Source organism: Pagrus pagrus, assembly GCF_965226575.1.
Source record: "Pagrus pagrus genome assembly, chromosome: 2".
Lineage (NCBI taxonomy): Eukaryota > Metazoa > Chordata > Actinopteri > Spariformes > Sparidae > Pagrus > Pagrus pagrus.
The window spans coordinates 2733950-2758228 of NC_140186.1; the positions used below are offsets into that span (position 1 = coordinate 2733950).

Genomic DNA, 24279 nt, shown 5'->3' on the forward strand with positions numbered 1-24279 from the left:
TGCACATCGGAGACGTCCAGGAGTGTTGTTGCGGTGGCGAAACATCTGTCTGACTAGAACATCAGAGAAAACATCACGATAAACACAGAAATGTGTCGTGTTTCCCGAGTCACCCTTTGAAAAACACACTTATTTATCATCATCCAGAAACACTCATCAGAAATAAAGGAAATATAATGCAGCCTTTAAATGATCATATATAGTATGTAGAGTTTCCCGGTGAAGTCACTGGAGGAACAGTTATATTAGGGACTACAGATGTAGCTTAGCTTAAAGCTAACTCTGTTATAGCTAAGGAGATGTTCACGTCCCCTGTCAAACAAACAAACAAATAAACGTCCAACTCATAATCTGGACAGGACTTAGCTCGTGCTGTGCGCTAACACTTTTAGCTTAGCAGCTACAGTGAAGATTTTGCTTTAAAAAGGTTGTAAATAACGTCTTTTTCAAATCAATTTGGGATCTCTCAGCTTCTGGAGACCTGGACGAGCTGCATGGAGCCATTTTGTTCAGATTTTTTGGTTGTTTTTCTACGTTTTAAATCAAGTCTCCAGCTGCTTCAGTTGTTTAGCAGAATGCTGCGACGCTGTTTTACTGTGAAGCTCCAGAAATATTTTCTGGACTACGAGACTTCACCTGACTTTATATCAGCATGAGGGGAGGAGATGGGGACTGGATTCTCATCTTTGTGTGAACTGTTCCTTTAATCGTGTTTCCTGAAAGCATCGTCACTTAGAAATGATTCTGGATAAACGGTTTATCGTGGTGAGTTTGTTGTTTTGTCCTCAAATACAAAACGTTAAAACAAGTATTTACATGATGGAGCTGCTTCTTGACGAACAACACAAACGACTGTGTGGAGTCTTTTCACCACAGCGAGGTTGCCAGGTTTGTTATCAGAGACTTAAAAACCCAAATCTGTGCTCGGCGGCTGCCAGGATGCTGCACAGAAGCACCGAGCGGATAAAAACACAGCTGCTCGTCGTTTTCTGCAACCTGAGTCGAGATGATGTGTTGATTTGCCTCCACACAGACACTTATTATTATGAGGTTTCTTAATAATCATTACGGGAAAATTGGTGTAAATTGTGTTTTTTAAGTGTGTTTTACAACATTGTTTCTTTCAATAAAGGAACAGTTCACAGTTTTTCCTCTCACCTGTAGTGTTATTTATCCACCCAGATGGTTTTCGTGTGAGTCGGAGAGTTTTAGAGATGTTTACTTTCACACATGAAACTGCTCACAACAGAGGTCTGTGGATTAATCTTGAGTAACCGGTCATGATTTCTGGAAAGAGAGATTTATGAATGTATTCTTCTGGCCATCTAGCTCCATCATATTGGAGAGAAGGCCGACATCCCAGCAGCCGACATCTCCTAAACTCAGGCCAAAGCAAACCAGATGGATAAATATGTATTTTTGATTTGGGGGCGAACTGTCCCTTTAAGGCAGTGGAGTCTCTGCTGTAATTAAATGAGATCAAAAGAGAGAAAAGAAGAAGACAAGATGTAACGAGACAAATTAAGAAAAGACGACGAACAAAATCGAAATGAGAGAAAATGACAGAAATCAAAACAGAGAGCGTCTCTCAGATCTTCTGCTCGTCTCGCGTTTCCTCCAGAGACGAATCAGAACAACGTGAGATCAGATGAGAGACGAGACGACGTGATTAGATGCATATGAAGAGAGAAAATAAACAAAAGCACAGAAACAGTAAACAACAACAACAGCAGCAGTGTGATGCTACTGCTGCGAGCTGCTGACCTCTGACCTCCAGGCTGCATCACATCACAGCGTTCAGCTCGGCGAGGGCAGGTCGTTAGTTTGATTACTTCACATTTAAACCTCCGATACACGAACCAACGCTGCCGTCTTCTCTGTGGCACGCACACACACACACACACACACACACACACACACACACACACACACACACACGGGGAGGATTAATGGCCCTTCATCCACTCTCCCATCATTATCTGTATTCACCAGCAGCATCATCCATCACTGCTGATGTCCTGCAGCGCCATCTGCCTGTCACGCAGCATTAATGCAGCTCTACAGGTCAGTGGTGTTGTTGTTGTTGTTGTTGTTGTTGTTGGGTGTGTACAGCTCAGGCTGGGTGTGTGTGTGTGTGTGTGTGCGTGCAGCTTTTCTGGGAGTGAAGCTGCTGCTGGACGCCCTGCAGCCACCAGGGGGCGCTCAAGCAGGCAGAGTGACTGTGTCTGCTGCTGGTGAACCACTGAAATATCTCAGACAGTATCGGATGAACCCTGATGACATGTTGTGCAGATGTTCATGGTCTCCAGAGGATGAGTCCTACTGACTTTGATGAGCGCTTGACTTTTGTCTCTTGCGCCACCATGAGGTTGACATTTGTAGTTTTTTCATGTGTAGAAATGTCTCTAGGGAGACGGACTGTCTCTGCAGGGACGAGGTATTGATGAGTGGACGACGCGCTCTACCTGCTGATAACCCAAGTGATGGAAGTTTTCTTCGTACGCCATCAAAGCTTTGGAGCTCCACCTCCCACAGCAGCTGATCACCCTGTTAAAGGAACAGGTCACCCAAAAATGTAAATCCAGTCCTCATCTCCTCCCTCCATGCTGATGTAGAGCCAGGTGAGGTCTCGTAGTCCACGAAACATTTCTGGAGCTTCACAGCAAAACAGCGTTCTGCTAAACAACTGAAGTAGCTGGAGACTTCATTTAAAACAGAAAAACAACCAAAAAAACCCAACATAAAATGTCTCCACACAGCTCGTCCTGCATGATGTATGTCTCTGGAAGCCCTGAGGTTCCACATTGATTTGAAAATACGTTATTTACACCCCATTTAAAGCCAAAATCGTCAATGTAGCTACCTAGCTAACAATATTAGCATACAACCCGTCTAAATCGAGTTCAACGGTGCATCAGCTGTGTAAAACACCCTCGCACATGTTGAGCTCGTGCTCCCACATCAGACAGGGCGCAAAGTCTTTTCAAATCAATCAATCAATCAAAAGATTCAGTTTGTCCCAACATGAAGTTTGTGAAATACAGTCTGACAAACACGCCAGGATGTCCGACTACATCCGGCCGCTGACAGAGGACGGTGCATTCACGTGCACATTTCAAGCTCAGACCAACGTGATAATGGAGCAAGAGGGTCAAAGTTCAAGTTCAAGTTTCCATCAGCACGGACGTGAGGAGATAATGACTCAATATTCATTTTCAGGTGAACTGCTCCTTTAAACTCGGCTGTAACAGGATTTTATTGCAGGTTTTGGTCCAAACACGCTCGTTTTAAAGTCCAGTTAATTAAAGTAGACGCACACATTGTTGCTGATTTAAAGGTTTTCATGTTTTTGCTTTACATAGTTTCCTCCTGCTTTATTTAAATGAAACAGATGTAATCTCTGTTCTGCAGGTTACAAACTGATGTGATCCACTTTCGTCTGACGAGTGAATTTTCTTCAGCAGAGTCAGATTTCATAAGAGAAGTTGCCGACACAGAAATGATGAGGAACCCGTTCGGGGCTGAGGACCGTCGGGTTGAGGGAGCGACAGTCGTCTGACGGAGGACTTAATAAACCCGTACAGATACCGGGGAGACGGCCAGAGAGAAGCACTTCCTCTCCCGGCACCTCATTAGATGAGAGCTATAAAATAGTCCTGAGTATTGAAGTCTTCAGGAGGCAGATCTGACTGTTGTAGCTGATTGAGCTCGTCTCAACTAACTTCTATGGTTTTATGTGGAATAATCAAATAATAAGTAATTATAAGAAACTCAAACATTCTTAAAGAGTCAATAAACTGTTAACATGTTTCTTATAAGTGTTTATTAATGTCAGAATCTAACGATATACATGTTTATCATCCTGTTATAACACTTATATAACTCTGCTAATGTTAATAAGCATCATATAGAGACTTATAACAACCTTATTACCCAAAAACACCTTAATATAGAGCTCTAACTAATGACTTATTAAGGTTTATTCATGCTTTATTATGCACTTATTTTTAAAAAAGATGTTATTTTTTATTGGCTTTTGCCTTCTAATCTTACAATAAACATGTTTATGAGGAAATTACTAACATTTATAAAGTCTTATTAACGTTAGTAAGCATGTTATAACGGCTTTATTACCAATTAACTTCCGCTTATTAGGAGGACCTCGATATAAAGCGCTATACGCCTTATTAAAGCTGAAATATGCTTTATAATGCTCTTATTTTTTGACTTTTATCTTCTAATCTAACAATAAATGTTTATGATGCTGTTATTAATGCTTGTAAGTCAATTTAATGTTAATGAGCATCTTATAACGGTCTTATTACTTATTAACGTCCGCTTATTACAAGGAACTTTGTATAAAGTGTCACCAAGCAGTCAATAAAGTGTTCACACGTGTTTTATAAGCGCTTATAAATGTCTCAATATACATGTTTACACTTATATATCCTCTCTCATTAGTGTTTATAAGCACTTATAAGGGTCTTATTACCTATCAACTGTCTGATGCTAATATTAATGCTTATATAGCCTCATTAATGTCAATTATTGCCTTATATGGACTTTTAACTACCAATTAACTTGAGTTTATTAGAAGGATCTTAAAGTATAAATCCAATAAAATAAATAAAAGACCTCAAACTGCATTAAATTAAAATAAAATAAGAGAATCAGGATTCAGAAATATTATATTAAAAGTGTCCCTGCAGCAGAAACAGCTGTAATATAAATACATAAGAAAACAGTGTTTATTATTATTATCATTATTATTATTATTATTATCATTATTATTATTATTATTATTGTTATTACGTCTCTGCCTTTGTCTCAGGTGGACGCAGAGATCAGCTGTTCCCGGAGCTGCCTGCTCTCGCACTAATTTATAGTCCTCATCATCGGCGCTCAATACGCGGCGGCTGTTCCGGGCCGAGCAGGAGGCGGAGCGGGTGGGGCCTGGCTGACACACTGTGGTCACTGACCGGAGACTCTGCTGGCTTTTTTATTCCGCTCGGATCGGACCGCATGCATGTCTGACCCGGGGGTCCGCCCGCTGCCCGCAGCGAACCGCACTCATCCCGCCGATACGCGCCGGATGGATGCTGCGCTGTCGTAGAGGAGGAGGATGAGAACAAACGTCGGCTGCTGTGTTTTCTGGGCATTTTTTCGCTCATAGCCTATTTATGGGAGGCAGCGGCGGCTTGGCCCTTTCTTTATTATAGGCAGCACATCTCCGCGCTGAGCTATGTGAGCAGCAGATCGCCTCGTACTTCTCGTCTCGCGATCCTGAGGGAACAATTATGAACAACGCGCAAGATATGTCGCCCGATTTCGTGTTGATGCGCCTGGTTTCCGCGGCCGAGGATGACCGCTTGGACGCAGAAAACGGGAATCTGCCGCCGGGAGGAGTGGTGGCAGGGCTGGGGAAGGAGGTCCTGGCTCACAGCGGCGTCAAAGCCGGGTTGGATATCAGCCGAGATCCGACGGCGGGCCTCGAGCATCCCAGCAGCCGCCTGAACAAAGCCCAGCCGAGCGGCGAGGGCACGGCTGCACCTGACACCGGGGTGACGGAGAGCCGAGCCCCGCTGTCCGCGCCTCCTCCGCCGCAGAGCCCCATGGAGGCCCAGGGCTTCGACTTCGCTCCCAGCCCCGGCCTACGGCCTCAGCTGCTGGTCTTCTCCAATATAATGCGGAACGGAGAGGGGATTTTAGATTTAGACCGTCGGAATCAGCCGAGGGATGCTCTGGGTTTGGACCAGAGCCCGGGGTCAGGCTGCTCCGGCCCGGCTGTCAATAACAACACCCTGAGTCCGGGAGACGTCCAGCAGCAGCAGCAGCAGGAGCAGCAGCAGCAGCAGAACCTGCAGGACCGGGCATGGGGAGCGCATCCGCCGGGCTCCGTCACCGCGGACATGCAGGGAGCCGCGGAGCTGTGCCGCCGGCATCGCCTCATCACCACCCCGCCCGAGTGGCCCTTGTTGTCGGAGAGATCCAACCCTCTCACCGTGATTGACTCCAAATGGGGGTGCGCCACCAGGGACCGAGAGGGAGCCGTGTTTGAGCTGGCCAGACGGTTCGGGGAGCTGGGGGTCGGTGCGGTGCCCAAGATGCTGTTCAAAACGGGGGAGCTCCCGCAGTGTTCGTGTCAGGGTGCACACGGGCCGGGAGGAGGGGGAGTCGAACCGGGGGATGACCCGACAGAGACCAGCGACGCTTTGCTGGTCCTGGAGGGGCTGGGGAGCGGGGACGTTACCGGCCTGGGCATGGACGAGTGCCCGGAGGCTGAGACCGACGACGAGAACGGACGCCGCGAGTTTCTCCTCCACAGGAAACGGGAAATAGTTCAGAAGATGTCCGGGACTTTCTCCATCAGCAGCTTCCAGGCGGAGCTGAGGAGGCAGGTGGAGGGGATGGACCCGGCGGCGACCGAGGCGGCGGCGGCGCAGCTCGGCGCGCAGGTGTGCAGCCTCCACGGGGGCTTAGCCAGCCGGCTCTCACAGGTAAGCTCCGGGGACTCAGAGGTTCTCGCCCAGGTCTCCGCCATGACGCCGTCAGCCACACCGGTCCAGAACTCCCCTTGGGCCACAAGCCCGAACCAGAGCCAGGCGTCGACACCCAGGAGGCGGCCGGAGCGGTGCGCCAGCGCGCCGCGGACTCCCACCGGCTGGGCCGCGGGTGGGGAAAAGACGCTTAAAGTTCCGGGGAAGTCCAAAAAGGGCTCGTTAAAGATCCGCCTGAGCAAACTGTTCCGGACTAAAAGCTGCAGCGGCTCCAATCACCTGCTGGACAAGAGGCCCTCAGTGACCTACTCAGTGTCTTCTGCCGGGAGTCTGGTGGACATGGCGAGCCCCACTGGTGCTGAGCCGGACGCAGACAGGTGAGCAGCTCCAAACGGTCCAACTTCACTGATACAAATGTCATTTTCTCATGAAACACAGTCAGTGAGAGGGAGATCAGACTACTGCTGCATGAGACATGGGGAGCAATCAAGGCCGAGACCTGGACAGGTGTTAACACCGCACACAGCAGAGCTACACCTGTTCCTGCTTCAGTCCCTGCAGGAGTTTCCTCTGTTGTGTTTGGACTTTGGTTGTTTTCTAAAATATAGGTCAGTGAGTTTAAGGGCAATAAACACAGCAAACCTCAGTCAGGTGTGACCAGGAATCCTCCTCCAGTCTCCTCTGGACTAATAATCATAATTTTCTAACATCTTGAATGATCTCCCTCCACCGGCAGCTCATCGGCTGACAACTTTTCTCCCCCCTGCACGTCCTTCAATGCAGATATTTTTCAAACCTTTGTGGCTTGTCACCATCTATCCAACTCACTGCTTAGTCATTATTCACAACAGCACGCTGAAGGAAGGCTATGATTAAAAAAACATAGCTTCAGAAGTCTTGACTGCCAGAGCTAAGAGCATCAAACAGAAAGAGACACACACACACACTTGTGCTGAAAAGTTAATTTTCTGAACCTCTGCAGCTGCTAATACTTCTTCTTCTTCTTCTTCTTCTTCTTCTCTGCACTCTAACTCTCCTCACATGTTCTTCTTCTTCTTCTTCTTCTTCCTCCTGTCTTGGTGTCTGTCCTGCAGCCACAGCCAGCCCAGACTGACCAGGGCCCACAGTGCCTTCTCCCCCGCCTCCCTCGCTGCCTCCCTCTCTGCTTTCACTGGTAAGAGGCTGCTCGCTGCTCCGCTTGTTTCTCTGGTTCCCTCAGAAGTGAGAAGATTGTTTTCATTATCAATTAATCTGCTGATTTTTCTTCTCAAAGAATCGATTAGTTGCATCTCGAGCAAATCCCTAAAGTACCGTGTGATGTCCTCAAGCGGCTTCTCTCCATCACATCAGCACAACTTTTGTTTTCGCTGTTTTGCTGTGAAGCTCCAGAAATGTTGTGTCACCGCTAACAAAGTTGCTAATTCAGTTACAAACACAGTTAAATTCCTATACCGGCTTCAAAGTAAAAGCCCCCGTTATTTAATCATTTAAAAGCCTTTATTATGAAAGCAGCCTTACAGGAAACGTTGTGTTTTCAGCAGCTGAAGGTGAACACGCAGATGTTTGAAAGTACAAACAGGACGAGAGAAACTAAAGAGATCCAGAGAGCTTTTAAAACCGTCTTTCTCTCAGCTCTGGAGCAGGTCCGTCGCCGGCGCTGCTCGGCTCGACCCGGCTCAGTAAAACTGGTGATGCAAAAGCAAATGGTTGTTGCTGGGTTTGAGTCGGCGTGTCCAAAATCACTGGTGGAAAAACGCCACATTTCTCTCCGCCTCTTGCTCACGCACTAAAAGAGAAAATAAATGTTCTGGTATCCCTGCTCACTTTGTCCAATCAGGACAGAGAAGTCCACAAAGAGGCGGTCCTGTCTGAGAGCAGGATCCTCCTGTTTTCTATTTCTGCATTCATGCGGTGACGCAGAGAGGAGGGAGGGGATTGCTAACTGCAAAAACAGACAGGAAGTTAGCTAAAATGATGACAACGCTTACAGCAGCTTTAAAATCCCAGATCCGTCCTTTTGTCCTGATCCGCACCCAAAAGTTAATGAGGTCTATTCTGGGCCGAGACCGATCCTCCGTCCGAGTGTTTGTGGGAATCTGTTCAGTAGTTTTTGTGTAATCCTGCTGACAAACCAACAAGCGGGACACGTCGAGGTAACAAGCAGAATTTCAGCTCCACATTTTAACATTTGCAACCTTTAACTCGTCCTAGCAGTCCGACTGTCGCTGGCGCTCCAGATAAGATAAGACAGGATTCAGCACAAAAAGGCCGACGGGTAAGAAGGGTGAGGAGGTCCGAAGCTCAGCTGGCAAAAATTATTTCGCTGACTTTATCAGAATCGGCCCACAACCTCCGCAGGGCTCAGGAGTGCTTCTGCTGTCCCACATTGCTCGTACATCTCAGACTTGCTCAGTCCACTTCTCCAATATGATGATTTTTGTAGTTTTTTCTATCGTTTAATGAACACATGCTCGGCACAGGGGCTAACTGCTAATTAGACAGCAACATTAAAGCTGCAACATTTCATGCTGGCGGGCCCCACAGGAGCGAGGAGCCAGTTATTTTAAATCTTGGGGACTTCAAGACCCAGAATTCATGCACACGGCACGCTCGCGTTCATCAAGCCAGCCGGTCTGTGATGTCTCACAACCAAAGAGCCGATAGAAGACGAGATGTGAAGCGAAGTGAGTCCAGCGCTTCTCCGCTGTTTTTGGGAGACGGTGGGGATTTGGTCTCTTACGTTTGAATTTGTTTCTTTTCCTGCCAGCGAGCGTCCCCCAACTGCAGACGTTCACTTTGGTAAACAGTGAATCTGCAGCATCTCAATTAGCCGGGATGTGATGTTCCTTTTTATTGCCGTGATTTAGGCTGATTAGCTGGTGTAATTTTCCATAAACATCCTGCCTGGTGCAGCTTTAATGGCACTCTGCTGCACAGACACAACAACACAGCCACAGAAACACAAACCAGGGTCTGTTGTACTTTTTATCACTCCGGCGTCTGCATCTTCATTGCACTTTCCTCTCTTTCAGCTGTTTCTTCTCTGTCTTCAGGTGAGACTGTTTCTCTGGTGGATGTGGATATTTCACGGCGAGGGGCGAACACGCCACACCCTCCCACGCCGCCGCCTCCTCCACGCCGAAGTCTCAGTTTGTTAGGTACTTTTCTCTCCCTCCCGTCCGTCTCTGCTCCTGTTTCTCTCCTCGTCGTCCTCATTTTCACAGACACACAAACGATATAATACGATAACAACAAAGCAGTCGAAGCCAAACCGTCCTCTGCTGCTTTATTGTATCCTCTCTAAATGGAGATGAACAGTAAGCTCTGGCATTTTCTCTTAATATTTTCTGTCATAGACCAATACTTTTATATAAATAAATGTTGCTCTCTGTCGTACGTTGCTGGAAATAGACACAGACAAGTTTTTGTAATCTGCTGTAATCTGATTGGAGAAGCTTTGAAAGGTCAGCGGCAAACTACAGATTTAATTTGAAATCTGAGTGCAATGACTCAATCGATGGGGAAAACAGTTTTCCTCTCGTCACAGAAAAACAATCTGAGCCAGGGCAAAAAAAACAACAACTTCATGTTCTTGTTTGTTGTTTTAAAGGCTTTAAATGTCCCAGTTTTGCGATGCGCTTGTTTTGGTTGACAGATGAAACTTTCTACTCCGATACTGAGCTTTTAAAACGCAGTTCAGATCAAATCTTTAGTTATTTTGTGGTCAAGAAATCAACTGTAAGCAAAGTAAAAACTTATATTCCTAAATATCACGACATTTCTGTTTCCATGGCCACTCTCTGACCTTTCAAATGTCTATTGTTGCTCCAAGCTCGGTGTTATTATCTGACCCACTTATGCAGCAGATTAACCGGATAAGTTCAAACAAAAATGAGAAAATCATCATTATCTCCTGCAGCTTCACAGCAAAACAGCGTCGCAGCATTCTCCGAAACAACTCAAGGAGCTGGAGACTTGTTTTGAAACACAAAAATAACCTAAAGAAAAGTCAACGAGATGCAGCTCGTCTGAAATGGATTTGAAAAAACGTCACTTACGTCCGTTTTTTAAACTGATATCTTCACTGTAGCTGCTGAGCTAAAAGTGTTAGCGCTCAAGTTTGACGGTGTTTCCAGGGTATAAATAAAGTTTTTTCAAATCAACTTGGGATCTCAGGGCTTCCTGCGATTTGGATTATGCTGAACGAGCTGCATGGAGCCATTTTATGTTTGTTTCTTTCACGTTTTAAATCAAGTCTGCAGCCGCTTCAGTTGTTTAGCAGAACGCTGCGACGCTGTTTTGCTGTGAAGCTCCAGAAATGTTTTGTGGACTACGAAAACTTATTTCTGGGTGAACGTATCCTGTACTTCCTGTCTGTGCCGTTAATTTTGCCGTTTTATAGAAACGGCAAAATTAGAAATTCAAAAGTCTGTACGCTCGCTTGAGCTGGTTTTTGTCTTTTAAATCAGAGTTAATGCACAAAATGTTTGATGGAAACAGATTGAAGAATAAACTCTGACGTAGCGAACATTCAACTCACAAGACGCTGACACGCAAGAACAATTACAACTTGTCCTATTGAAAGTAACTCCTGAAGACCTCTCTCCGTTCTGTCTCCTGGTTTTTGGACATCTGGGCTCTACTACACAGAGGAAGAAGATATATCAGACTGTGATACACAAACGATATGTGTTTGGAGACACAGTCACTGTTGGTTTTGATCTTTTGATGGGATTAGTTGACAGTAAACCCAAACACTGTAAACCCACAAAATAGAGGAATCTTATTGGTCAATACTGAAAGAGGAGGTGAAGTCTTTTACTTTGGCGGACAGAGGCTTTCTGTCTGATGGTGATGAAAGACTCTATCCCTCCTTCCTGCCTTCCCTCACCCTCTTTCTTCCTCACTTCCCATCTTGACACCTTCTTCACTGTCTTTTCCTCTCCCCTTCCTCCCTCCCTGTCTGTACCTCGCTTCCTTTCCTTCCTTCCCTCCTTGCTCTCTCCTCTCCTTCCTGTCCTTCCTCCAGATGACATAGCCGGGCCTCAGCCTGGGCCTTTCCTAGTGAGTGTTATGGGCGCCTCCCTGCAGTCCCTCCCCCTGCCTCTCCCTCCTCCTCCTCCTCCCTCCCACGCCACCATCCAGCACAGCCTCAGCCTCAATGGTAAGCACCAAACAGGAAGTGAGCGCCGCTGTGGAGCGAACGAAGACGGAAACAATCAACGGAAAAATTTAAATAATGTTTAAAGGTGCAATTTGTAAGATTTGGCCAGAATTTGAGTTTAAAACATTCAATGAAATTAACTTTTATTATCGACAGAGTGAAGAAACGACGTGTTGACGTTATGACAAAGATACTGTGTTGCAGAGATGTCTATTGGCGTTAGCATGCTAACCAGCTAGCCTGCCTCGTCCTGTCCCGTAATACCAACATCTCATCTCATTTCTCCGACATCCGTTCCCCCGATCCAGACGCCTTCCTCCGGGCACTTCCTCATTCAACCCCATCGCCGACTGATGCTCCACCCCCTTCCAGACATGCCCCGCCCCCCATGCTGTGCGCCCTGCGGCGGTCTGAAGCCAGCAACTTCACCGCCAGTCTGAGAGAGCTGGAGAAGGTAAGACAATAAGAAAATATTTTAATTTATTACCCTGTGTGTCTATTTAGATCTAGAGTCGATGCCCCGCTGATACTAATGATTATTTTATCAATTAATCGATTAATCTTTTGGTCGTTAAACACCCAAATTAATAGTGACATCATCACACCTGATGCACTCCTCTGTTTTCTTCTCTAATGATTTGTTGACTAAATTGCATTCAGTCTTTAAAGAAATGCTGTTTTGTAAATATTATGTAATTCTTTCAAGTCACACTGTGTCTAACTGTAGTTAACAGGTTGTATTTTAACACGATAACAAAAGGAATCGTGTTAAAATATTACTATAAGTCCATACAAGTAGAATCTGCTCAAAGAAGATTAAATTAATTGTACTAACGTATTAAAAGTTGGTCAGTACAATTGTTTGCATACATGTTTACTATATTGAGTCAGATGTTCAGCATTTTTCTGAAGCACTACTTTGGCTCTGATGCAGCATGTAATCTGCAACGTTAAAAAAACGATAACATTCTGGCAGCAATGGTGCCAAAAATACTGTAAAATAACTAATTTTAAGATACATTTTACATTTTTATTTCAAATGAAGGATATTTAAGGATATTATGTAAAAACACTGAAATTACCTTTAAATAAAAGTGAACACCACTATAATACAAATGATTGAGCTTAAAATTGCTGTTCTTAGTCGGGTTTTATGAAATGATTGTAGGTTTCTTGTATATTGTAATCAATACATTTGGTTCTTACTTGGTAGAAAGTAGTTATCCTAACATCGAGAGTCAAATCTAACAAAGTCAAAGTGGGCGTCCATGTTGTATCTTCTGCATTTAACTCATGTCAACAAACAAAAAAAGACATTGAGGTTCATCAAGTATTTATTTTGGCATTGGTGCTGATGAAACTTTGTTTTCCTTCAACTTTTTGAGTTGCGTCTTAGCTCGAGTTAGTTGTGATTGGCGGCGGTAGATCTTGATGTCACATTGAGGATGTGAAGCTGCATCCTAGGAGGTGAAGAGGATGTTTCTGCAGAGTGTTTGTGTTTCTGTTGCGTTTTGATGATATCTTGTCTGAAATTAGAGAACAGAGAGCAGCAGTGAGGCTCGTTCTCGCAGGGTTACTAAAAGTTTTGTCTTTTTCTCTTCAGTGTGGCTGGTACTGGGGTCCGATGAACTGGGAGGACGCGGAGATGAAGCTGAAGGGGAAACCGGACGGATCCTTCCTGGTCCGAGACAGTTCGGATCCACGGTACATCCTGAGCCTCAGCTTCAGGTCGCAGGGAGTCACACACCACACACGCATGGAGCACTACCGAGGTGAGACACAAACACAAACGCTTGTAACTTACACTCACTGACTGTTTTCATTGAAATAATATATAGTTTCTGATAAATTTGTCTTCATATTTCATTCACACACAAACGTCATGAATCATAAATAACAAAATATATCAGTTTTAAAAAGAAAAAAGCTCTTCAGTCTTTTAAAATGCTGAGAATTCATAAAACATATTAATATAAAATATGAGGTGCAACAAAATCAAATAAAAAGAGGCGTGTCTCATTCAGCCAGGATATGAAGACATTTCAGCATCGATTCTGAGTCAACGGGTCACGTGACCTGGACGCTATTGAGAGAAAATGCTGACTATACATGGGATCTATTGATTAAACAAAGAGGATGCAGCATGAAGAATACTGACTAAACAATTTATAAACATTAACGGTATGAAGAATATGCACAATGTTTGGAAATAATGAAAATCAGCACGGTCAAACATTTTTGGCTGCAGACTTTTGCAGAAATGTGCAGATGACAAACTCTTCTGGATATAAGAAAGGTGTAATTACAGCAACATGCCTAATCTCTACCCTTAACTCAACCTCAACCTGAAGCTAATGACACCTTTAGACCTGAAGCTGAGAATCAGACGTTAGCTCGTTTTGCTAAAATGTCTTCACCGTCAGTCTGAAGCTCGCAAGGATGGAAGCAGAAGAACACACACACAGATTTTCCTGCATAATCCTTCATTATGCTTGCATATGTGTGCAAGTATGCAAGCATAATGTGTGCTCACAGCAACCCACACAAACCCCCACACACACGTACACACACACACACACACACACACACACTGTTTCCAACACTTTTGGGGACATCATGCAGACTTACATTCATTTCCTGGAGACTAACCACAACTGTAACCATCACCACTACTTGCCGAACCTGAAACCAAGCCTTCACTCTAAAATGTAATGATTCACATTATGGGGACTTGTCATAACGTCCCCATAAGGATGTCGCGTCCCCACGATGTGACTGTATAAACTAATGTCCCCACAACGTCAGTAAGACATGTCCACAACAAACACACAATATGCCTGCAGAAACATGTGCATCCGTACGCTGGTCGTTTGGCTCTCCAGGCACGTAACGTGGACACAAACCACATGTTTGATGCACACCACCATGATGAGTCATGAAGACATTAATGCACACATGTGAGATGACCACATGCAAACACACATATATGAATACGCACATAAAACGGTTTTATGACATTTACTCAAGTCAAGCCACTTTCATTAACGCTGCTAAATATCAAACATTTGCCTCAAGCTTTACAAGGACATTTGACACGTTTTTGCTAAATAATGGTAAAATAATTCTGTAAACAAACAATGAAATGTTTTATTGAAGGTTGCAACTGCTTAATAAACTGACTTAAACTGTTTAAACAATTTGCATTGCTTGTTAACAGTGAATTAACTATTAACTGAACTATAAACTAGGATTAACCATCAATTTACCATTTATTATAAATGGTTATTAACATACGTGTTACCTTAATGGTTTATCAAAACAGATGCAAATCAATTTAAGGTCGATGAATCATCTCATCCTCTCAGCAGCTTGATTTTATTTTGTAATTTGGCTGAATTTTTAGCATTTCAAGACATCGTCACACCTGATGCACTCCTCTGTTTTCTTCTCTAATGATTCGTTAACTAAACTGCGTTCAGTCTTTAAAGAAAACACAAATGCGAACCTGTAAATATTGTGTAATTCTTTTAAGTCACAATGTGTCTAACTATAGTTGATTGTAAAATATTAAAGCTGAGCCAGTGTTGTTAAAAGTGCCCAGGAGTTGTACTTTAACACAACAAGTAAAGGAAACGTGTTAGGTTAAGTATCTGAAATTAATTATACTAGAGTATCAAAAGTTGTTAAATTGTTTCTATCATAATTTTGTTTGCACCAGCTTGTCAAAAACAGCTCAGCGACGTGTTTCTAAAGACATTTTATGTGAGAAATGAGCCATGCAGCTGCAGAATCTGACTTCATTTGAACTCGACCACTTTTAGTTTTTTTTATAATGTTTCCAGGAGTTTCCAGAGGCGTCTTGTTGTGCCGGATGCCGCACGCTAACACAACAATAGACGAACAAAACAGCTCGACAAGATTCATTAAACAAAAACATGCAGAAACAACAGAGCACGAATAAAACTAAGAATAAACTCAAACGCGCCTTAATAGAGATCCAATTAGATCACACAACAATACTGACGCATGGATAACTCACATAACACCACATGCATATTTGCACACACGCCACATGTGCGACAAACAAGGTGACTCACGGAGGATACATGTGTAACCGGGCAGACACACACACACACACGCACAGACACACACACACAGACATACAGAAAGGGGGCTCTACATTAATGAGTCACCATTGTAAAGCTATGGAGTCATGCCTGGAAACACATTCATTATTCAGACACGCATCCCCGACTGACACAACACATTCACATCAACACGATCGCGTGTGCTTGAACGCATCGTGGCCTGACATGAATCCAGGGCAGAAAGGCTTTTCAGATACGACCCAACCGCTGAACTTATTCAGATGTGTCCACGTATGTGTAATAGCAGATTGGCTGGTTGTAGATATAGATTAGAGGCTTTTATTTTGAAATCTTACACTAAACACTCATTTTAGACACAGTTCAGCCACATTAGGGTCGTGACTCTGCAGATGACATTGTTGGTGTGTATCTGATGGATTGCCATGAATTTTATGGATACAAGTCTTCTTGGGCGATATGACGTTACAATAGTATCACAATACTTTGTTTTAGGCTCTATTGCAATACAAGATATATAAATCTCCTCCAAAGTACTTCATAAATGCGAGGACTGGACGTCAAAATCAAATATGACTATATTTTTTACCTAATACCTCAAATAATGCCTTTCTGACAATATTGTAGGATGACTATCAGTGCTTTAACAAAATATGAGAATGTGACAATGAGATGTTTGATCAATAATCACCAGTAATGATGATATAATGACTAAGTGGGTAAGGACAAATATTAGAACAAGTCTGGTAAGTTCATAAAATGACATAATGACGATAATGATATAATATCTCTGTGGGATGAACCCTAAAATCTTCGGTGTCTCCTTGTCTCTCCCCTCTAGCTTCACCACGAGTTTGACATTTGTGTTTCAAAGTAAAATGCTTCGGCAGCCATCAGATGGATTGACGTAAAATCTGCTTCATATATTTAAGTATCCCCTCAGGATGAATCCTGTCTCTGGTGATCCGCTGACGTTTCCTCTAACTCCATCATTGGATCGGAGTTATCAGTAATTCAGTGAAATACCGCAGCTTCACATCTACCGGATGGATTAGAACAGACATTAATGGTTCCCAGATAATGTGTCTCAATGTCTCCGATGATCCCGACTTTTCATTTAGCATCACATCAAGTTTTTAATTCGTCTAAAACCTTCGAAATGAGAAAAACCTCCCAGCCTCAGCTTATCCTCACAGTCCAAACCAACCTGGTTTCACAACTTTAAAGGTGCTGGAGAATTATGCATTATGTAAATGAGGCTTCTCACAAGTACAGAAGTACAAGTATGTGAGTATTTTTGTTGTTTGGTAATATTTATGTACACTGCACAAGCTCTAGCTCGATCTGTTTTCATTGCTAAGCCAATCAGAATGAAGTTCTGCATCAGGTCTTGCATGAAAAAGTACAAAAAACTTTGTACAACTGGAAAACTTGAAGACTTTGACACATTAAATATAATTTCTCTCTGCAAAAACCATCAAACAGGGTCACAATCTGACACATAAAGGCTGCTAAAGGCATCTAACATGTTTGCTGTAATTATACAACTGTTTAATAATTAATGTTGGTATGACTAATACATGATAAAATGCTACATGTGATATATAACGACAAACATTTTCTCTCCACCTCCAGGGACGTTCAGCCTGTGGTGTCACCCGAAGTTTGAGGACCGCTGCCACTCGGTGGTGGAGTTCATCGAGCGAGCCATCATGCACTCCAAGAACGGCAAATTCCTGTACTTCCTCCGCTCCAGAGTGCCAGGTAAAATATAGGTCATATAGCCGCACGCAGGACGAGCCGATCAAAAATGGATGCGAGCCGCCACTTAGTGAGGAGTGCCTGAGCGACGGAGCAGAGGAGGGATGTATGTGACTGTCTGCATTCAGCCTGTGCGTGATTCATGGCTGTGAGAAGGCGTCTATCCACAACACGTGTGTGACTGTAGCAAATACTGTGTTTGTGTTCCCATATCTAAACTATAAAGACTATATGCTCCCCAGAGAACTGAAGGGTTTTCATTGGCTTGGCTTAGTGCTTTGGTTCAGGGGTGAGATTTAATTGATGAGTTACGTTGAATAAGGTTTAGATTGATGTTTAAATTCATAAGAAATGTAAGAAAGTTGTCTACACTGACTACTCTGGTGATGCGGTCACATCAGTGTTTCCCACAGCTTGATAAATTGACAAGTTGATTAATAAACAAACAGAGGTTTATGAATAACTCTTTGTGGTCTGTAAGGTGCTGGCCTTGTACATTTTATGATGTTTATTCTACTGCTGTAGGGTAAAGGGAGGCAGGTCAGCGATCCTTGGCTCCAGAATTGTTAATCGACGTCAACTTCCACTGAACTCAAAAAATAACCTGACCTACAGGCCAAAATTGTTCATTAATCACTTGCCTTTCTGATTTAGCAGGAAATTTTTATTTCTTTGACCTCACAAAATATATACACATATAATTTATTATCATTACAGGCAATTAATGTTCTATTTCATCTTTCTTATCTAAATTAAACAAACATTCGAACACCTTGACCGTGAAGGCCTGTGTGCATTAGGAAATGTTAATTGTGCAGGATAAGTTTTAATTCTGATTTTATCCACCTAAGATAAGCTATACGTGGTTTAATTTGATTTTATAATACCTAACAACACCTTGGTGCTGCAACAAAATCATGGAAAGATATTTTTAAGAATAGCCTCCGAGCTAAAAGCAACAGACAGGAAGTGAGAAAGTGTAAAGAGACATAATTTATAAAATCGACAGCCAAAAATATCGAATTGAAAGGTCAGAGAATGGTAATGAAAACAGAAATGGGACAGTACAAATACACTGATATTTAGGAAAACAGTTTTTCACAGTGTTTACAATTGTGGATTATCCGCCACTGAAAATAGTCCCCAACAAAATGCACTATTTCCTGCTGTTTGAGCGACTTTTTTCAAAATCTACGTCGCCCAGCTGTTTTTAGAAGTTATTGAGATTTGATTAAAAACTGTAATTGTCTATTGATGAGCTGTGTGTTGCTTTGTTGGCTTGTTTTGTTGGTTATTTTGGTCTTTTTTGAATCAGTAACACTAAGAAGACTAACTCTTAGTGCGTGTTTGTTGCAGGGCTTCCTCCCACCCCGGTTCAGCTGCTGTATCCTGTGTCGCGCTTCAGCAACGTGAAGTCACTACAACATCTCTGTCGCTTCTGCATCCGACAAATAGTCCGCATCGACCACATCCAGGAGCTTCCACTGCCCAGGTAGAGCTCCGATAGAGTCATGTGATCATTTAAATGTCTACCTGATGAAATATACTGTATACCTGCTGTGCCGTAAACACAAACACACCAAATCAGCCCCATGCTAACACGCATCATCATTGTTGTTTTTCTCTCCAGACCACTAATATCCTACCTGAGTAAGTTTTATTACTACGACCCCGAGGAGGAGATGTACCTGTCAATCAAGAGCATCCGGCGGGTGGTGGGAGCAGAGCCAGAGGCCGAGTCGCAGACGTAGCAGCAGAGATCTTCTCCGCTCAAGTGAGTGTCGGACTAGTTTGTGAGAAGGCCGACTTTTGTCATGAATCTAAAAAAAGAGACTCTTACATCCCTAGACTGTAGCGTCCTGTACTCTGAAGCCTCAGTCTAGACTCTAAAATTACATGCTCATTGAGTTAATGCTTGAATTTCCTGGCGATGTTATATAATTAAATATTCATTGGTCTTCACTTGCGGTTATTTGCTATTAGGGATGAGCGAGTACACCATCAGCTGTATCCGTTCAACCCATGGATGTAATAAGGGAAACGCTGGATACAGCGTCAGAGACGGAGCTTGGTTAATTCCTCTGAAAGCTGCTCAAGTGGTGCATGAAGCCAGAAAAGTTTGACTTCCTGGATATAATAATACCCAGATCTTTTGCTTTGAGGGACCCAGGGAGTGTGCGCTCAGTAGAGGCTTCCACCGGCCATGGTGGCTAACAGTTAACAGGATAAAATGATTCATGCTATGCTATGTATCCACCATATTTCTGCTATATCTGACAACATGTGAATGCAGCTTCATCCCAACTTCACTCTAAACCTGTACCTCTGCCCAGGTTTCTGTAAGGAGGACTGATCTGTTCTGGTCTGCCAGCGTCAGCCAATCGGAGTCCCTGGAAATCTCTGTGTCCAGTTGGACTTGGATGGACCTGCCTCTCTCTTGATTTGGACTAACAAAAAAGAGGGACGAGTGTTTGCAGTCGGACGGCGGGAAAACTGTCATTGAGAAGTTCAGATGCCGAGGACCCAGCCTCGTCTTCAGAGGGACTGCAGAGATGTTCTCGCCTGCAAAACACGTTGGTTTGAAACCAAAAGGAGAACCTGAATTCTGAACTTGATTTCCTGAACGTGCTGAACTGGACTTTTGAAACACAATGCACTGGTCAATTTGTACAACTGTTGTTTGCTGCCGTTTCCTTGTTTTTCCTTCCGGTCTGTCAAAATGAAGGTTTTTGGATTTAAAGTTTCCTTCAGGTCAGATATACACACAGAGGCAGGGCAGCAGAGGCCCGTCACCGAGCACTCAGACAGTCGAGCTGTTTAAGAGAAACAGGCCGCCATGTTGGAGGACCTACAACCTTAAATTGTGTAACCTGATTGGTTTTTCCTACCTGGAAACCAATCAGGTTAGAGTGTTAGCCACAGTGCTAATGTGATGCTAATGTAAATTAGACATTAAAAGTTTGTTTAATATTGAATTCAAGACTATTTTATCAGAGGCGCTTGTTACACTGACGGATTTAATGAAACTTTTACAACATCAGCTTGAACTTTATACTTCATACTACATATTCGTCCGACCGTCGTTGTTCTAAGTTAACATGGAGGTTGCCATGGCGGTTGCTAGTTGAAGATAACTTATTTGTCATATCAAACGAAGAAATACGCAAACTAAGAGTTTGAGAGTGCTCTCAGAAAAAGCCTACAGAGCTGAGTCACTCACATCCACTCCATTTCTGTTACTGTTCTTCTGTAGCTATTTTTCTTGAGCCCACCTGTAGCCTGATGTGCACCTCCACAGAAATGTAACGGCACATCACAGCGACACAGACCGCAACAACTGTGGTTGGTCCACTTGGCAGTATTGCATTTCAGACTCCTCCTCCGATGCTTGTACAGGGGGTTGTGACCTGTAGTTTCCCTAGTAAACACACCGACCTCTTCAGCTGTTGCTGTCCCTCCTGACTGCTGCTGCTTGTCTTGGGTGGACAGGCCGGATGTCCAGAGGTAAATGCTGCCTTGCTGAAACCAAGTAGCATCCTGACGTCCAACATGCAGCAACTGTGATGTCACAACAGGTGTTTCTCATTACCTTTCAAAGGTAAATCACCAGCTGTGTAGAGCATAGTCTCGCATAGCCAAAGTTATAGGAGAAAGGTCTGGCGTCTTTCATTCTACTGTAGGGAATAGATGCTCCGGCTTGTTTGTATTTTTTAAAACCAATCAGCCAGGATGCTGCGTAGCGCAACTGGGACTCATTTTGCACAGAGGGAGGCAAACCCTAGCATTAAAATGGCTAAAGAAAGGGCAACAGCAGCTGGCTTGTTTACGTTTGCACCCCAACCAGGTTAGCGTTGTTGTTTCCCGTGAAAACAGGGATTTCGAAAAACACTAATTCAGATAGCGGGAGAGAGGAGTCAGCGAATCAGACTACGTACAGTGTCAGTGCCAGAAATGCAACATGTTAGAACATTTCATCTCTCAGAGGTCAATGATTTTATTTCCTCTGTGATTTTTCAAGTTGACTCAACTGCAGTCGTGTTCCTTGTTGTTTCTTCAGTGGTTTACAAATGTCGCTAGTTTGAAAGACAATCGCAGCATTACCTTGTTTTACAGGTTGACTTTAATGAACGCCCAATCAGGTCACAGAAATCTGGTCATGTGTTTGTAGTGCGACCTTTGTTTTACATTCTGCAGCCACAGTATCAGACCTTTATTCAACGGGGAAAATAGAAAGTCAAGGTCATTCTTGGTGTTTTTACAGTGTAACAGTGTCCGGTTTCTGGATCCATCTTTATACTGTTAGGTATCCGTTCCAGATGTCGCTGAAGGAAATAGCAGTGATAATGATTTCCTACACTTCCCAGAATGCCTCTTGGCAACCTTGAGATACATGGTTAATAAACACTGGGCTGTGTCTGATACTCATAAGACAACATGTCCTGGAGTTGCAATGCATTCTGGTCCATTGAGGCTCCTGGTGGTAGATTTATTGACATCTGTTGCTCTTACATGATGTGATTTCACTACTCACAGTTGCTGTTTACATTTGGACCAAATAAACCAAAGAAAATATCTTCAGAAATGCAATTTAGAGTACAAACAGCTGAGTTTAACGTTGTTTTATTACAAGTAGCTCTTTAGAAATGAAGGCGAAAGAACAAAAGGGAACCAGGTCGCTTCTCTTTAATGTTGAGATGAGAAAATGTTCTTCTTTTGTGGGTCCACTGTGTCGTTAAGCATCAGGTATATGTTCCTATGATTATCACACTTATGTTGATGGGAAGTCTTAGAAAATAGAAAATAACAAGAGAGTTTTGACAACATTAACGTGGAGTTTACTTGCATTGGCATAGAGAATTTGGCGCAGCTGTACTGGGAGTTTATTAGCCGGGTATGGCGCCTCATTTTTTTTTCCCCACAATGCCCTGCCTCAGAGTGTGTATATCTGCCGCGACTCGTCTCTACCTGTCAGTTTTATTTGTTGAAATGCCCAGGTGTACTTTGCTCATTCTATTTCTCAGAACCCTGAAGCTGGCGACTGGCTCAGCGTTTTCAGTAAAAAAAAGACGAAAAATAAACATTGGTGTGTGGCATCGTTTTTCAATTTAAATATTTTTATACGGTTGTTGGAAAAAGACGGAAAAAAACGTTCGAGGCAGGTCTCAGCAGGACCGTGAGCAGGATGATAGAAAGGTTGAGGTCATGTGTCCAAGCCAAAAGCTTCCCCAGATAAACACCACAGTTATTTTGATTTTTTAACTGTTTTTACATGTTTGAAGTCAATGAGCCTTTTTACGACCCATTCTGAACGCTAAATGTTTGTTGAGCGAGATTTCATGGCTTTGTGCTGGATTTTATGCGACTGTTAGCGATAGGTGAAACACCTGAACTCAAAAATGTGTATTTTTCACTGACTTTTGGCCATAAAATGTAGTTTTAAAATCGAAGTAATCAAGTAAAAGTGCCTCAAAGTTGCACTTAAGTACAGTAATTAAGCTACAGTGCATTGGATTGTCAAGCGGAGAGTCGGTTGTTCGAGCCCTGGCTCCAGCTGCATGTTGAAATCTCAGAAAAACACAATATAAACAGGTCAGTTTACCACTGACGCTCCACCACTGCATATAAGACAAAGAAAAACAGTAAATCTTTAAATATAAGACACAAAAATCAGCAAATATTTGGCATTTTTCCATTTAAAATGACTCAAATGATTAATTTTCTGCCATGGACTGGATTTATTGAATGATCCTGAGTTTCAAGTTTACGTCCCGGTCAAAAGCAGCTGAATGCAACGCGCTATTACGAATGCATCTATGGCCGTAACACCGTGAAGATGCTGGTGGAGGTTTCAGGGTGTTTCATTTTTAAACGTCACTCGTTCAAGGCTGAAAACTCTCCGGCTCATGCGTTGGCTCGCTCATGAATCCCGTTAAAGGGGGGGAAAAAAAAGTGAAATATCCCAGTTAAATTATGCAGCTCTGTCTCTCTGAGGCCCTCCACAGATGTGCCTGGGGAGAAGGTGATAGACTGTATCTGCATCCTCCACCGCCAGCTATAGCACGCTTGAGGTGGAGAGGGAGAAAGTGGTTTAGCTAAAAGCAGGACTCTCGTTTCCCGAGCACTTTGAAGAGCCCTCGCAGTGATGCAAGGGAGAGGATGCACCGGGGAGGAACAGAGACGACTGGATGTGAATAAGGTCAAGTGCACTCTTCGAGGAAAAGCCTATATGAAAAGGGCCACATGCATTGTGGATGTGAAAAGAAGCCACGGAGAGTGATCCAATGAGAGAGAGGGACGGCTCATCGTAGCCTACATGTTGGCTGAAAGTGCTGCGGGCAAAGCTCAGCGGATGTTGGCGACGGATGGGACTGACAGCCACGACTGGAGCGTTTCCTCTGCAGGGTGGGAGCCGGGATCACGTCGGCCTTTCTGGTTGGGTTGTGGCCCGACACCAAACCAAACAGACAAGTACCAAGTCTTCAGTGTTCAAACGTGGTCTGAGTCCAAGTCACCAGTCTGAACAAAAAAAGAAAAAAAGCAGCAACACACACTGTTTAAGGTCGGTTTTGGAGATTTTAAGAAGAGAGCTCGGCCAGAAAACAAAATCCAGTCGTTATCTCATCAGACACAGATGAAGTTTTGTCGTCTGCAAAACATTTCTGGAGCTTCACAGAGAAACAGTAAGCATCCTCAACTGAAGTAGCTGTGGACATGTGAAATGGCTCCATATAGGTCGTTATCCAAGTCTCTG

At 43.6% G+C, this 24279-nt stretch overlaps 1 protein-coding gene across 2 annotated transcripts; it reads left to right on the forward strand.

Moving 5' to 3' along the window:
- Positions 1-4900: 4900 nt before the first annotated feature.
- socs7 (suppressor of cytokine signaling 7) lies at positions 4901-22634 on the forward strand. Of its 2 annotated transcripts, XM_084371665.1 has the most exons (10): positions 4901-6874; positions 7592-7671; positions 9551-9655; positions 11527-11661; positions 11970-12115; positions 13265-13433; positions 17403-17531; positions 18885-19020; positions 19159-19302; positions 19862-22634. In XM_084371665.1, exons 1-9 carry the CDS (start codon positions 5298-5300, stop codon positions 19277-19279), a joined length of 2598 nt encoding a protein of 865 aa, XP_084227791.1. In that variant the 5' UTR covers positions 4901-5297; the 3' UTR covers positions 19280-19302; positions 19862-22634. The 2 variants fall into 2 exon arrangements, with proteins under 2 accessions (XP_084227791.1, XP_084227792.1); XM_084371666.1 differs by lacking the exon at positions 11527-11661.
- The last annotated feature ends 1645 nt before the right edge of the window (positions 22635-24279 follow it).

Excerpts from the sequence above, each read along its gene's own strand:
- socs7 (XM_084371665.1), top strand. The coding sequence starts at position 5,298 with ATGAACAACGCGCAAGATATGTCGCCCGATTTCGTGTTGATGCGCCTG. Across the intron at positions 6,875-7,591 it reads GCTGAGCCGGACGCAGACAG|CCACAGCCAGCCCAGACTGA; the intron begins GTGAGCAGCTCC and ends TCTGTCCTGCAG. Across the intron at positions 17,532-18,884 it reads CCTCCGCTCCAGAGTGCCAG|GGCTTCCTCCCACCCCGGTT; the intron begins GTAAAATATAGG and ends TGTTTGTTGCAG.